Raw genomic sequence first — 15,912 nt, forward strand, 5'->3', positions numbered from 1 at the left:
TTTAACCCATTCTGTGGTTCACCGTAGCTTAAGGAAACCAAGCGTATAGAGGCATTAGTGATTTTGTTTATATTATGTAAAATGTAACGATCTATCTTAGAAATACCACAGTTTGTATTTTTCTTTAAGGAGTAAAGATTTGTCTTTAAAAATAACTTGATATTTTCCTGGCTTTCATTTAATACAATGGAAAATAAAGTATTACAAGAAAAAAAATTTTTTTCTTAGAGACAGTATCTCATTATGTTACCCAGGCTGAAGTGCAGTGGCTATTCACAGGCACGATTATAGCTCACTATAGCCTCAAAGTCCTGGGTTCAAGCCTCCTGAGTAGCTAGAACTTCAGGTACAGGCCACCTTGCCTGGCTTCCTGCTTTCTTATTCACTGAGAAACTTTTTTCTCTAAAATCATAGATTAGAGACAACTTTGTGTTTGAAATTACATCAGTAACAATAAAATATCCCACCTTTGCTTGAAGGACCTCAGTCATTCCACACAGAGAATTGGCCTCAATTTACAACCCAGATGTCAAGCTTCTGATAAGGGGTTTCCAGACACAAAACTCCATCGCTATTTTAACTTCATAGTCTCCAAGGAAATAGGCCCTTCATCCACTTTGCAGTCTAGACCTAGAGCCTGTGCGTTGATGGCAGCAGCAGGCCGTCTGGAGCAGCCACTGCCATCATTGACATACAGCCTTGTTTTGCTTCGAGTCTACCAAAATACTGCTTATTTAAATTTCACCTCAACTCCACACTTCCCCAGAATCCTATCACTCTATCTGGGGAGATGCCATGTGGTCCAGGCAGTCTTAGGCTGAATGGGCAAGGATCCAAGGGAAACCAATTAGATTGAAATTCAGTTCTGTCTGTGGGCCCTCAAGATTTAAAAGCCATGGACAAGGGGGAAGCAACCAGTATCGACCAGTGATAATCTATGAGCACCTTCAGCTTGGGGTGTGGGGTCATAGACAAAAAGAATGGGGTTTAATCAGTGTTCCCATCCAAGGCAAAACCAGACCAGAAGAATGGGAGCTACCAGGAGGCTGAGTTAAGACCAATACTAGGGCCAGGCACGGTGACTACAGCCTGTAATCCCAGCACTTTTGGAGGCCGAGGCAGGTGGATTACTTGAGGTCAGGAGTTCGAGACCAGCCTGGCCAACATGGTGAAACCTCGTCTCTACCAAAAAAAAAAAAAAAATTACAAGTGGCACACACTTGTACCCAGCCACTAGGGAGGCTGAGGCAGGAGAATTGCTTGAACCCGGGAGGCGGAGGTTGCAGTGAGCCGAAATCACATCACTGCGCTCCAGCCTGGGTGACAGAAGGAGACTCCGTCTCCAAAAAAATAAAAAATAAAAACCAATACTAGGAAGTGCTTTCTTACCATGAAAGCTCCCTGCACACAGAATGAAGAGACAGATGGCAGAAGCAAGACCAGAGGCCTCCACCACTGAACAAGGTCAACCTGAATTTGTTTTTGTAGCTCTGGGAAGTCATGAACTGAATGGGAGGTTCTACTGTGGCCCTCTACTAACAGTAGATGGAAGCTGGAACCATCTACTGTTAATTGTCCTTTTAGTAGCCAAGACATGAAGTACCTATCTCCCTTCTTTGTATTTGGTGAAAAGATTTGAACTCGAGCCATCTCTGCTAAAGGCATGACTTTAGTCACCCCACTGCAGTTGCTTCTCTTTGCCTCCAAGAAAGTCCAATCTGATGGGCAGATTGTGCTTGCAGATGACTGGATTAAACTGCAAATATCTCATGAAGCTGCTGCCTGCCTCACCGCTCTCCAGGCAGCCACGGAGGCTCTGGTTATTGAGGCCATCTACTGTGGCCCTCATACATCATACTGTGTATGGTTCCAGGATTTGTAAATGCTCTAATCAATGTTTTTTTTTTTTTTTTTTTAAGCTGTTCCTGCTGATTGCTTTTTAAGCTAGGCTCAAGTGTGGGGCCACGGAATCCTTCAGGTGCCCTTCAAATCAGACATTACATTTCAGCTCTCAGGGCTAGAATGCTTCCCCCTCTTATCTTGGGCAGGTCTTTGAAGAAGCCAGTTTAGCCTTGGTAATTTTGAATTTGGCCGTAGTATACGGAGGAGAGCTAGGTAGCTATCAAAACACTTAGACAAACGTATGGTAAAATGCAGCCCAGCCTGAACCTCCGCAAAACCCCCAAACCTGGAGCAGCAAGTGGGCAAAGGAGTGTGTGTTTGGGGCAGGGTACTGAGTCCCATCTGTAATCAAGAGACCTGGAGAGCCCAAGGAAGTCAGTGACACCCCCACAAGCTACACATCCTCCAATGGATTGTGGTGGTCATCTCCGGCTACCGAAGCCACCTTGCTTATTCCCACAGCTTTACAAACATTATGATGCTTCACACGAGTTGTGGGTGAAGTGAAGGAGTTGGAAAGTCCCGGTCTAAGGCCCTGCAAAACTGCTGTCTGGTAAAAACAAGTGACTATGGCAAGGCCCTGAATGTACTACGTATAGACTTAAGTCAGCATTTGTGCCTAACAGCAAAGCATGCCACGAGAGGCTCCTCAAAAGCCGGGTAATTGATGCCATTGTTTTCTTGACCTAGTTGAAGAGTCAAAGAAGAGAAGGTGATGCAGAAACTTCTTTCCAGTGAAGTGACAGATCCAAGCAAGGAACACCTGCCGGTGAGGGGAGCGGTAGGGGAGGGGGTGGATTCGGCAGCACTCGGGTAGTGGCAGGGACCACATATCGTCGGTGTTAACCACTGTTATCACTGGCCCAGGTCAAGTGAGGACCAGTCATTTCCCCACTAAGCACTTGGGGAGTGGCAGGGACCACATATTGTCAGTGTTAACCACTGTTATGACTGGCCCAGGTCGGGTGACGACGAGCCATTTCCGCACTATTGTCCCTTCTTCCTCACTGCACCCCCAGCCCTGCACCCTCAGCCCCAAATACACATTCTCGTTCACTCAACGTTTGTTGACACCTAGCGTGGGCCCTGTGGGATGGGGTAAAAGTTCGGTGTTGGGAGGAGCCCGGTGACAGATTTTTGGTTTTGGTGGTAGCTTTTGGGCAAGGACAGGTCAGTTCATAAAAGATGACGCCCCAGGTCTGGATCGAATTCTCCTGGGAGCTAGACCAAAGCACCTTCCTGGACTGCAAAGTGTTGAAGCCGCCGCGGGCCGGGCGCGGGGAGGTGTCATGCGCCGGAACCTGCGCTTGCTGCCAAGCTCTGGAGCTGACGCGCAGGGGCAAGGCGCCCCGCGTCCCGGGCTGGCGGCTCCGCGCATGCTCCTCCCACCGGCGTCGCAGGCCTCCAGAGGCTCCGGAAGTACTGGGTGCAGCCTGATGGCGCAGGAGGTAGACACCGCACAGGGCGCCGAGATGCGGCGGGGCGCGGGCGCGGCTCGGGGACGCGCTTCCTGGTGCTGGGCCCTGGCGCTGCTTTGGCTCGCGGCGGTTCAGGGCTGGTCCCGGGCCTCGGTCATCCCCTCCCGGCGCCACTGGCCGGTGCCCTACAAGTGAGTGCGGCGGCGCGCGCACTGTCGGGGTTGGGGTCGGCGTTGACGATGGGGGATGGGGTGCTGGGGCGGGGACCCCTGCTCACCGTGGTTTGTGTCGGGTCACGAGATGGTGCGGGGACAGCGCCAGGTGACGCTCGGAGCGCACTTGAGAGCAAAGTTGAGGACTGGGGAGTCGCAGCCGCTCGTTACGTGCAGCCCTGGGACCTTTCATCCCCTCTGGTCACTTGCGGCAGACTCAGGACAGTCCTGAATCGTGGAAGAAGAAAAGGAGAGTAATGTTATTTAATGGAGGGACTTCTGGGTACAAGTAGCTGATTTCTTGAGTAGTTTAAAAACACTGTCTATCGCATTTATTTATATCATGCACTGTCGTTAGTTATTACTGCGGAACATTTGGTACAATTTACTGGGCGACCAACTCGCTCTGGTTTCAACCTGATCAGAACCTGATCCGAAGTCCTTATTGGGACTTCCCAGTTTTGCCCTCAAAAGTCGCGCATCCCGGGAATCCCCGTCTCCTGCAGTCCTGGTTAGACTGGGAAGATTGTCACCGCTTTTGTCCAGTCTTCAGCCTGGAGGTAGGACGCCGGTCCTAAGTCGGGGACAGAGCCCGCACACCGGGTAGGTCGATTCCAGCCTTTGACAGAGAAGACACAGCCTCCGGCGGTCAGAGATAGCTAAACACAGAGAAAGAAAACATGGTGTCAACATCAGGCAGGAGAAAGACCAGCAGTTTTTGAAAACAGCTATTTTTCTTTAAACCAAAAGCATCATTGGACATAATTTTAACTTACTAGCATAAGTAATCAACAGCTAAAACTGCACACAACAAACCTGAAGAAAACAGCTATTTTGCATGACAGTATGAGTGGGAAGGAGTTCTGCCTGCTGCGGGTCAAATCTGGCTCTCTCATCACCAGGGATCTTGGGAAAGTTACTCAGAATCTCTGTGCCCACATGCCCTGAGTCAAAAAATAGGAATAGTGGTAGCACTTACCTCATAGGTTTGCTGGAAGGATTAAATCTAGTAAAATGCCAGCTGTTGTCAAACCTAGATAGTGTATTCTGCTCACTGAAAGGTTTACAACACTTTTTTTGTGTGTGTGATATACTACGTGGAAAGAGAAGTTTGTGGTTGAAGCTAGTTTTCTGGAAAATGTTAATAATAAAATATTTGTAAGAAGTCAAAATTACCCAATAGAACAAGAATTGTAAATCCAAACGATTTGATTTAACATTAGGGCAAGGTGTTGACTATGGCTTTTTAGTGGATTTTTTTTTTAAGTCTCAGATATTAAGTACGTGCCCCCATCTAATTCCCTCGATTGAATATAATATTTAAGTTTATTAAGTTCACACTTAAATTACCTTTGAACTAAAATAGATTTTGCTGTGTCAGTGAAATCTCCATGTGATTATGTATTTGTTTAAACCAGGTAAGTGCCTATAAAACACTGTACCCAAGTAGCATAAACTTTTGGGAGCGTCATTAATAGTTTCGGTTAGCATAAAGATTTTAACTTCTTAAGTTAAAATAGAAATTTTTGTTGATTTGTTAAGATTTGTTAGATCTGGCTACAACCTTGGGGATCTAGGATTCTTAGATAGAAGCTGTTGTTGCCACCACTTCTTTCTTTCCCAGTGCCAGATTATAGGTGACCAGTGTGTCTGTTGAGCTGAATTCAGCTGCAGTGCCCCTCGAGTCCTATTGCTCTGGCCTTCTCCAGTCTTCTTTTCTTGCCTGCATTGTTGAGGTCACCTTCTAACTGATCTCTCATGTTTTATTTGGCCTCTCTCCGTACCCTCTTTTAATTCATGAAATAAGGTTTACTTTATAGCAAATTCAGTCCTGTCAGATCTGCTACTTAACATCCTTTAAGTTTAGCCCTCCCCAATTGTAAGGCAGGGAATTCCATGCACATTCTCCTAGTGACAAAATGACAGCCCCTGCCAGTCTCTTCTGTCTCCATTCCTGCGTCGAGGCCTGAAATCCAGTCTTCCGTACCTACTGGAGACCAAATGTGCCAGGCTTGTCTTACAATACTTAACATTTCCTCTGCCTTTCTGTCTTAACCTTCTAGTCAAGTACATTAAAAACCTAGGCCCGGCCTTCGTCTCTTTCTTTGCCCTCCCCACCCCATTCATCCCATACCTGGTTAACAATGATTTGTCCTTCCTGTGTGCCCATAGGACTCATTCCTTTAGTCTAGCACATACCACACTCATTACTTGTTCAGTGTCTTTCCAGCTCCCACCCACAGTTCCATGAGAAAGGGAACAGTGTTTTAATTTTTGTTTCCCTCCTTCTTACTGTAGTTCCCTATATACGTAGTGGAGCCTCAATAAATATTGGTTGAATGAATGTTAATTCGTAAGTAAATATAAAATGTATTCTGTTACTCATAATTATCTGAATAATCTTAATGTATGGATTGTTTGTAAAATTGAACACATTGGAAAAATGTTCATTTATTCTGTAAACATTTGCAAATGTCTACTATGATCTGGAGCTATAAAAATTTTAAGACAAAATTCCTGTCTTCAAAATTTTCACAGTGGGATCAGGGAACAGGGAAGCCCGTATTTATCAGAGTGCTTTTAGTTTATCATTTGCTATTAAAAACATTATTGGAAGTTTGTTCACAAGATAACAAAATGTGTGTTTATATTTATTAACTATGGTCCGACCTTTGAATGTTCCCCTAAAAATGTTACTGGATTCTAAAAGACATGAGAAGAATCAGATTCATTTTAGAATCTAAGTAGATGGTTTCTTTTTCTTTATTAGGCGCTTTGACTTCCGTCCAAAACCTGATCCTTATTGTCAAGCTAAGTATACTTTCTGTCCAACTGGCTCACCTATCCCAGTTATGGAGGGTGATGATGACATTGAAGTTTTTCGATTACAAGCCCCAGTATGGGAATTTAAATATGGAGACCTCCTGGGACACTTGGTAAGGATGCATCTTGGTCTTATAACTTTGGTTAATTCAATGATTTGGTTATTAAGTTGATTTTTAAGGAGTAATCACTATTTAGATGGCTGACTTTAGATCATGTTGGTGTTTGTCTTAGTACATTTAAAATGAGTAGTCAAAAATAGTTACTATCAGATTTTGTAATCTTGACAACAACAAATGTAATCACCATTATCCATTGTAATATTATGAATCTGAAACCAGCTCCTGTACCTAGCTCCTGGAAGGTGAGAAGAGGCCCAGAAGTGGCAGGGCAGGCAGGTAACACCTCTTGATTTCCATACCCTGTTGTAGTCACTTTTCCAGGTTAACCCATCACCATGTGAGGTCTGTAGAGCTGCTTCCAGAGACTGGCATGGGGGCTCCTCACACTTATTCTAAGCTCTAAGGAAATTATGAGCTTGTCCACATAACATGCAGGCCTCCTATTTGAGATGAGCCAAATAGGGGTGTAGTGGCCAAAGCCGGGGTGGATGAGGGCCTGGAGTTTGGGGCCACAGAGTGGATATGAAAATAGCAGCATGGAAGAACAGCTGAACAGTTGTTCTACTTGATATGCATTTGTGATGTGCCACATTTTCTCCTATCAGGTTACCTGGACCCATGGTTGTGTCACCGTTGCTTTTATACATGTACTGTCTTTACACAGAAAATTATGCATGATGCCATTGGATTCAGAAGTACATTAACTGGCAAGAACTACACAATGGAATGGTATGAACTTTTCCAACTTGGCAACTGTACATTTCCCCATCTCCGACCTGAAATGGATGCCCCTTTCTGGTGTAATCAAGGCGCTGCCTGCTTTTTTGAGGGAATCGATGATGTTCACTGGAAGGAAAATGGGACATTAGTTCAAGTAGCAACTATATCAGGTAAGTTTTGAAAATATAGTAATATTTGATCATTGCATCAAAAACCAAATGAAAGAAATTGTTATACTTCCATTGAAACATTTCAGTAATGTTTTACTTAGAGGTCATTTGTAAAATGTACTTTTGGAACCATTAAACTTTGGGAATTTTTTTCATCTCTTATTTGTATTTTTTATTTATTTTATTTGAATAGGTTTGTGGCGAACTGGTTATGTTAAGTTACATGAATAAGTTCTTTAGTGGTGATTTCTGAGATTTTTGCGCACCCATCACCCGAGCAGTGTACACTGTACCCAATGTGTAGTCTTTTATCCCTCACCCCTCTCCGACCCTTTTCCCCGACTTCCCAAAGTTCATCATTCTTATGCCTTTGCATCCTCATAGCTTAGCTCCCACTTACAAGTGAGAATACACAATGTTTGGTTTTCTATTCCTGAAGAGTTACTTCACTTGGATGGAATTGGAGACCATTATTCCAGGTTGCTGCAAATGCCATTATTTCATTCCTTTTTATGGCTGAGTAGTAGTATTCCTTGGTATATATACACCACATTTTCTTTATCCACTCATTGATTGATGGGCGTTTGAGCTGGTTCCATATTTTTGCAATTGCAAATTGTGCTGCTATAAACATGCATGGGAAAGTATCTTTTGCGTATAATGAGTTCTCTTCCTTTGGGTAGATACCCAGTAGTGGGATTGCTGGATCAAATGGCAGTTCTACTTTTAGTTCTTTAAGGAATCTCCACAGTGTTTTCCATAGTGGTTGTACTAATTTACATTCCTACCAGCAGAGAAGAAGTGTTCCCTTTCCCCCACATCCCGCCAATATCTATTTTTTTTTATTTTTTGATTATGGCCATTCTTGCAGGAGTGAGGCGGTATTACATTGTGGTTTTGATTTGCATTTCCCTGATCATTGCATTTCCCTGAGCATTTTCATGTTTCTTGGCCATTTGTATATCTTCTGAGAATTGTCTATTTGTGTCCTTAGCCACCCCCACCCCGCCTTTTTTTTTGTTTGTTTTTTTGAGGTGGAGTTTTGTTCTTGTCGCTCAGGCTGGAGTGCAATGACACAATCTCAGCTTGCTGCAACCTCCACCTCTTGGGTTCAAGCGATTCTCCAGCCTTAGCGTCCCAAGTAGCTGGGATTACAGGCGCCCGCCACCATGCCAAGCTAATTTTTGTATTTTTAGTAGAGATGGGGTTTCGCCATGTTGGCCAGGCTGGTCTCAAACTCCTGACCTCAGGTCATCTGCCCACCTCGGCCTCCCAAAGTGCTGGGATTAAAGGTGTGAGCCACCACTCCCGGCCGTTAACCCACTTTTTGATGGGATTGTTTTTTTCTTGCTGATTTGAGTTCCTTGTAGATTCTGGATATTAGTCCTTTGTCAGATGTATAGATTGCAAAGATTTTCTCCCACTCTGTGGGTTGTCTATTTACTCTGCTGATTGTTCCTTTGGCTGTGCAGAAGCTTTTTAGTTTAATTAAGTCTCATCTATTTATATTTGTTTTTGTTGCATTTGCTTTTGGTGGAACCACTAAACTCTGACCCAAACTATTACTCATGCAGAACTTCACCTGTTGGTGATGAGTAGCTTATCTCTGATCTTTGAATGTTTCCCTAAAAATGCTCTTTTCCTATCATAAAAATGAATAAAATGATAAAACATTTTGTACAATTAAATTGGTCTTTCTAAACGAAATAGTAAGAGAAATCCATAAAATGCCTGATTAAAGGATATGTTAACTATATCTGAAAAAAATTTTAGTGATGATATTTTTATGTTGAAAAATAATAGCTACTAATATAGACTGGTTCTGGCACTGTTCTGAGTACTGTACATATATCACATCATTCATCATCACAACTTCTGGAGGTAGTAACTATTATTTTGCCTATTTTACAGATGGAGAAACTGAGGCACAGAGAGGTTAAAGTTACACAGCTTAGTAAGTGGGACTCCAACCCTGGCAGTTACGCCCCATTGCCCATTCTCCTAACTACTTTGATACATTGCCTCCCAAAATGTATATGATCTTATATTGGAGACCCTCTTGAGCAGTTTAAATATTTTATCTTTGAGATTTTTTTCTTCTTTTGGATGTATTGGAAAGTTGCTGAAAGTTGGAATTGTGTTGCAAGTGCTGCATTGTTGGTTAGTAATGAAAAGAGTTCAGCAATCCTTTCATTGGTAACTCCTTATGTGACTTGGGTCACATTTTATATCTTATTGGCCCATTGCCTCATGTGCAAAATGGAGACAATATACCATAGCATTTGAGAAGTAAGGAGCTTGTCCATATGATTTATGAAGCATTACATTATAAATTGCTGTTCCCCAGAACAGTAGAAACATCTGAAATGAAAGCACTGTTGTGACAATAATTATTCAGTGAACCCCAGGACTTGAGGAAGTAATCATGCTTCCTATTTGTATAGCTCTTTACAAATGATTTGGAGGTATGTTAACTCACGGTTCAGTGGAGAGGATAAGATACTCATTCTCTGCAAATAAGGAATTGAGGCTCAGCCAGGTAACATGACTTACTTGCCTCTCAAGGTCAAAGAGCTGGATGTAGCAGAATCAGGAATAAAACTGAGGTCTCTTAAATGTAACAAGGATCTGTTAGCCGAATGCACCATGTTGTTTTCTAATCTTTCCTGCTACTTTCTAATCAATGTGCCTTAAACCATACCAACAATACAAAAGTCCATCATTAGCGGCTCTTTCTTTCATTCCAGGCCAGTTCACACCTTTCCCCATTTCCACCTACATCGTTATCTGAAAATCCTTCCTTCTGACATAAAGTCAATGATCATATGAATGAGTGATCACTATTTTTTTGTAAAATAGTTCAAAATATGCCAGTACTTAAATCTTTTAAGTCATTTATTTGCCTTGTGAATAATCCTGTGATTGACAAAATAGTGTTTTGAAGCATTCTTGTCTCATAAGGATAGTGGTGGCATTTGAAAGTTGAAGAATGCTAAGAACAGTATCCCCAGTTCTAATACAACAGGCTTTATTCTGTTCTACAATGTTAATTCCATAAAATTGATAAAGGCAGTCACTCTATTCATTTTACAGAACATGAAGTATTTATTTTATGGACTTAAGTTGGAGTAACCAAAGAGGTTTGCACACAGTGACAGGATGCAGTGTTTGGGGCCCAGTTCTATTAGGCATTATAAATGCCCAAGATGAGAGTTGTAACCATGCAGAGTAGTGTTTTCTGAATATTTGGAAAGATTCTTCTGGTGTAGTACAAGATGGTAGGAGAGAGGGTTAGCCATCCTGGAGTATGAACTCGGCCTAAAACATTTCCAGTTTAGTTGATTTGTTGGAAGGACTTAACATGGCAGGTGGAGAGGTCATCAGCAGCATCCCAACAACTCCAAGTACAGGGAAGAAAGAAACGTACCAAACACACAAGGTGGATGGGGTATGGTGCTTGTTCTCATAACAGTAATAGCCAGCCTTCTAGAGCAGTGGCTCCTTAGGCAGCCATTCACTCTTTATGTGTAGCATGCTTTGCAACAGTGAAGCTCCACATTTCCCACACCTCCATTTTCCTTACACTGTCTTTGCCCATTCTGCTTTTCCTCTTTCGCAATTCTTTTTGTGCTTTCCTTTTCTCTTTTGCCTCTGAATCCAAGATTTGGTGAGTTGGGTAGAGAAAGAGAGCTTCTGCATTTGTATAATTTCGCTTTGACTATAGCTTAAATGATTATAGAATTAGTATGTAAGATGACTTCTCCTTATACACCTATTATATCTAATGTTTACAATTCAGAAATATCTTGTGCCTTGAAGAATGGAATAAAATTGGCTGAGCTTGGATTCCTGTTGTGAAATGCAGGTGTGGAAATTCAAAACCATTGTTTACTCAGGCATCCAGTCTTAATCAAGTTAGAACATTTTACTTAAAATTAATATGATTAGGCCAGCCATGGTAGCTCAAACCTATAATCCCAGTGCTTTAGAATGCTGAAGCAGGAGGATCACTTGAAGTTGGGAATTTGAGACCAGCCTGGGCAATACAGCAAGACCCTGTGTTGCCCAGGCTGGTCTCAAATTAAAAAAAAGAAAAATTAAAAAATTAGTTGGGTTTGGTGGCCAGTGCCTGTAGTCCCAGCTACTCAGGAGGCTGAGGTGGGAGGATCACTTAAGCCCAGGAGGTCAAGGCTGCAGTGAGCTGTGATGTTACCACCGCACTCTAGCCTCGGCAACAGAGGGAGACCTGTCTTTAAAAAAAAAAAAAAAAAAAAAAATTAACATGATTAGCTTTGTTCACTAGGTGACTTTGTTTTGTTTTTTTAAACTAGGAAACATGTTCAACCAAATGGCAAAGTGGGTGAAACAGGACAATGAAACAGGAATTTATTACGAGACATGGAATGTAAAAGCCAGCCCAGAAAAGGGGGCAGAGACATGGTTTGATTCCTACGACTGTTCCAAATTTGTGTTAAGGACCTTTAACAAGTTGGCTGAATTTGGAGCAGAGTTCAAGAACATAGAAACCAACTATACAAGAATATTTCTTTACAGTGGAGAACCTACTTATCTGGGAAATGAAACATCTGTTTTTGGGCCAACAGGAAACAAGACTCTTGGTTTAGCCATAAAAAGATTTTATTACCCCTTCAAACCACATTTGCCAACTAAAGAATTTCTGTTGAGTCTCTTGCAAATTTTTGATGCAGTGATTGTGCACAGACAGTTCTATTTGTTTTATAATTTTGAATATTGGTTTTTACCTATGAAATTCCCTTTTATTAAAATAACATATGAAGAAATCCCTTTACCTAACAGAAACAAAACACTCTCTGGTTTATAAAACACCTTAATTCTACTGCTCTTTTTTCTCCAATCACCAGCATCTGTTTTTCAGGGGGTGATTTTACTTTTGTGAATTCCTTAGCCTTTCTTCCTTGGTGCATAAAGTTAAAATGCACATCAGCAGAATTGCTGCATATTAACATCTCAGGACTTTTCTCTTGTAAAGAGGCTGAAATTTGTACTATATTGGCCAAAGTGAGCGAGTTAGGTGATCTTGGTTTCAATTTTCGAGCCTTTGTTAATATGGAGAATTATGGTTCATATCAGTTATGTAGGACCTTTGGACCCAAGGTCCTACAGATAGATATGGTGTGCCCAGATTTTAAAAATACCTTCAAAAATAAAAAATACCTTCAGTGACATTTTCATGGTGGGAGCTCTTCTTTCTGGTATGGCAGTTACACTTTTTCACTTAAGTGCTTTAGTTTAGACTAACTTTACAACTTTTATAACTTTTGGAACCAAGTTTAGTATAGTCTGATTACATTCCATTCACCTAACTTTAGACATTAGTTTAGACACCATAACTGGAGTGATTGTGCTTCTAGATGTGGCAAATCCAGTGTTAACACATATTTCTGGCTGAGATTTTGGAACTAGCTAGTAACTGGCTTGTGTTCTTTAAGCAACCTAACATCACTAAATCTTAGGATTTAGGATTGCTGTAAAGATGTAAGTTGTGTATGTTTGGCAGGTCACATTGAATGGCAGTGATAATGATTAATCAAAGAACAAATGTCATCCTTGATCTTGCCTAATGTAGTTTATGTGCCAAACTTTCCAGGGTTTTGTAGTCACCTAGATTTTAAGCTGATAGCATAGTGCTTCAGCGGTTCTTCCAACCGGGGTATGCAGGAACATGGCTGCAGACACGTTTGGGTAAACAGGCACCTTCTGACTTCTTCACTGTTTCCTGTAGTTCTCCCTCTTCCCACAAAGCTGTCAGCGCAGTGGAAGAGGTTGCGCTTCTCCGAGAGAGGACAGGTTTCTGTTAAGATCACCAAGTAGCTGTGCTTTAATTAGAGCCAGACAAGCTTTCAAGATCCTTTAAGTATTTGATGATCAACTGAACACGTTTCTATTCAAGGAGAAAACACCATTCAGTAAGAAGATGGAGTAGATATCAGATAAAACAATTCACGTTTAATATGTAAATGTACCAATTATGTGATTCAGTTTCAACTAACATTCAAGTACTTCCTGAGAAGTTAGTACATTATTATTGAGCTCTCACAGAAAGCTTAATCATAGATATAATTAACCTGATCCAAATGAGTAAACTGGACCTTAGAAAGGCTAAGTGATCTTTCTCTGGCTATCCAGCTAGTAGTAATGAAGTCAGGTCTTGAACCCCGGTTCTGCTGACTGAATTGGATGCACTATAGTACAGGCTTTTAGCACCGAAGTGTGGTCCTCAGACCAGTGCCTGCCAACCAGATGTTACTGGTCTGTGAGGAAATAAGTACAGATACTGACAGGAAGCTTTTATAAACAATTTATTGGAGTGTTTTTGTTTCTGTTGGGTCTAATTTAAAAAATTGGAGCTTGTATTTTATGTGTCTTTGGTCTTATTTTGTCTAGGAATTCATTTTTGCTGGGTTTTTTTTCAACTGTAGTCCCACAACAGTCTGAAAATAACCCAGTCACCAGATATCTTCCTCAAATACAGAGGGAGAACTTTCTTTCAAGCCTCCTTTAGCCTGTCGACTCCTTATAATAATGCCTAAATATTCCAAATTAATACTGCCTCTTTAACCTGCTAATTGTTTTCACAATGTTACAAGAAAACTTGGATCTGTGCATTATCACCATCTAGTGGCTAAACTCAGGCAACACGAACTTCTACCAAACTCAGGAAATTGCTCTGGAAAAACTACAGGATTTTGGATTTCCAGAACTGCCTTGAAGAGACAAAGATTCTTGTACCAAGTTTTGGTCAACTGCAAATCAAAGAACTTGGTTATGCAGGGAAAACAAATGAGGATATCTGTACCTGGAACTTTTAAACAAGATTCTAATAGTTATGTGAAAAAAGCATTCAAGATTTTTGAGTAGGCACAGTGGCTTACGCCTGTAATCCCATCACTTTGGGAAACTGTGGAGGAAGGATCACTGAAGGTCGGGAGTTCAAGACCAGCCTGGCCAATGTGGTGAAACCCCGTTTCTCCTAAAAATTAAAAAAAAAAAAAAAAAAAAAAAGCTAGGTGTGGTGGTCCATGCCTGTAATCCCAGCTACACGTGAGGCTAAAGCAGGAGAATCACTTGAACCCAGGAGGCGGAGGTTGCAGTGAGCTGAGATGGCGCCACTGCACTCCAGCCTGGGCGACAGAGCGAGACTCCGTCTCAAAAAAAAAGCATTCAAGATTTTTCATTGTTCCTAAGAATCTTAATTAAATGAAGACAGAAAGCATCATAAAGTCAGGTAACTACAGCACAGACAGCATTAACATTTACAAAAGTATTTCTTAAGAATTAAACCTGTCAGCTCTACTTACAAGATGTAGAGCTTTCAGGTGAAGATGATTCAAGAACATGCTTTCAAAATAGTAGTTGAGAAACCAAAACATAGCCACGCAGAAATCTGCCAATTAAGTTTTGCTGCCCTTTGAGCAATATCTTAATGTGATTTACTTTAATTATAACTTAAGTACAACTTAAATGCAGTTTCTATTTTGCTATTGTTATAGATGTAGGCTGGGTGCGGTGGCTTATGCCTGTAATCCTAACACACACTTTGGGAGGCCAAGGTGGACGGATCACTTAAGGTCAGGAGTTCGAGACCAGCCTGGCCAACATGGTGAAACCCCGTCTCTACTGAAAATACAAAAATTAGCTGGTTGTGGTGGAGCATGCCTGTAAGTCCCAGCTACTTGGGAGGCTGAGGCAGGAGAATCACTTGAATCCAGGAGGTGGAGGTTCCCACGAGCCAAGATTGCACCACTGCACTCCAGCCTGGCAACAGAGTGAGACTCCGTCTCAAAAAAATGTTGTAGATGTATAAAATTTATACATTTTTAGTCTGACTAGGGCTTTAGAGTGAATATATCTCCTCATTAATCTGGCACAAAATTAGGTAAGTATGCCCACAAAGTGTCATCTAATATATTGTTGCATGTAGAGGAAAACACAGTGAAGAAACCTACTAAACTTTATTTGGAACCCTCAATATTGGTGGCTCCTTAAAAATTGGAGAAAAAAATCAAGTCTTAGGAAGTCTTATCCAGTTTTATGGTCTGCTGTGGTGTCACTTAATGAATTACCTGGAATTATAGTTCCTGTAAGATGTTTTATTTTTTAAATAGTTGGCAGGCTATACAAAGAGTGATGTTCCAAAACTACACACATGCTTTTTCCCTGTTCACAAAGGCAAACAGGCTGGCCAAAGTGTTTCCAGCATCTTCGTCATATTTACCCTTTATTATCCAAGTAGTTTCCTGCTCTTCAAACCTTCCTTTCAAAATTTTGTCTCCTACTTAAAACAAGTTAGGATTATTTATCCTTTTATTGGACTGATTATTCTAAGGATAAGCTCTTACTTCACTTTCGGAGTAAAAGGCTTTGTGCCCTTTTTAAAGTTGAGTGTCAGCAAGCAGCTGGAATTTTCCTGCCTGGTAAAATTAAAACCAGCCCCACAAACTGGGGTTGGAGTCTGTGCAAAGCTCATTACTATCTATGTGTGGGGTAGAAATTAATTGTAGTG

At 41.6% G+C, this 15,912-nt stretch overlaps 1 protein-coding gene across 3 annotated transcripts; it reads left to right on the forward strand.

The window, feature by feature from the left end:
* The first annotated feature begins 6 nt into the window (after nucleotides 1–6).
* Nucleotides 7–14,871, forward strand: CLN5 (CLN5 intracellular trafficking protein). 3 transcript variants are annotated; one of them, XR_010109628.1, is made up of 5 exons: nucleotides 7–3,511; nucleotides 6,303–6,468; nucleotides 7,142–7,367; nucleotides 9,279–11,383; nucleotides 11,437–14,871. XR_010109628.1 is itself a non-coding variant. In XM_034936815.3 (5 exons), the coding sequence occupies exons 1-4, from the start codon at nucleotides 3,192–3,194 to the stop codon at nucleotides 9,305–9,307; spliced, it is 741 nt and encodes a 246-aa protein (XP_034792706.1). In that variant the 5' UTR covers nucleotides 7–3,191; the 3' UTR covers nucleotides 9,308–9,321; nucleotides 11,699–11,784. The 3 variants fall into 3 exon arrangements, 2 of the variants coding, with proteins under 2 accessions (XP_034792706.1, XP_003825293.2); XM_034936815.3 differs by having other exon boundaries at nucleotides 9,279–9,321; nucleotides 11,699–11,784; XM_003825245.5 differs by lacking the exon at nucleotides 9,279–11,383 and having other exon boundaries at nucleotides 9–3,511; nucleotides 11,699–14,871.
* Nucleotides 14,872–15,912: the final 1,041 nt, after the last annotated feature.

Source organism: Pan paniscus, chromosome 14 (assembly GCF_029289425.2).
Source record: "Pan paniscus chromosome 14, NHGRI_mPanPan1-v2.0_pri, whole genome shotgun sequence".
In the NCBI taxonomy this organism is placed as follows: domain Eukaryota; kingdom Metazoa; phylum Chordata; class Mammalia; order Primates; family Hominidae; genus Pan; species Pan paniscus.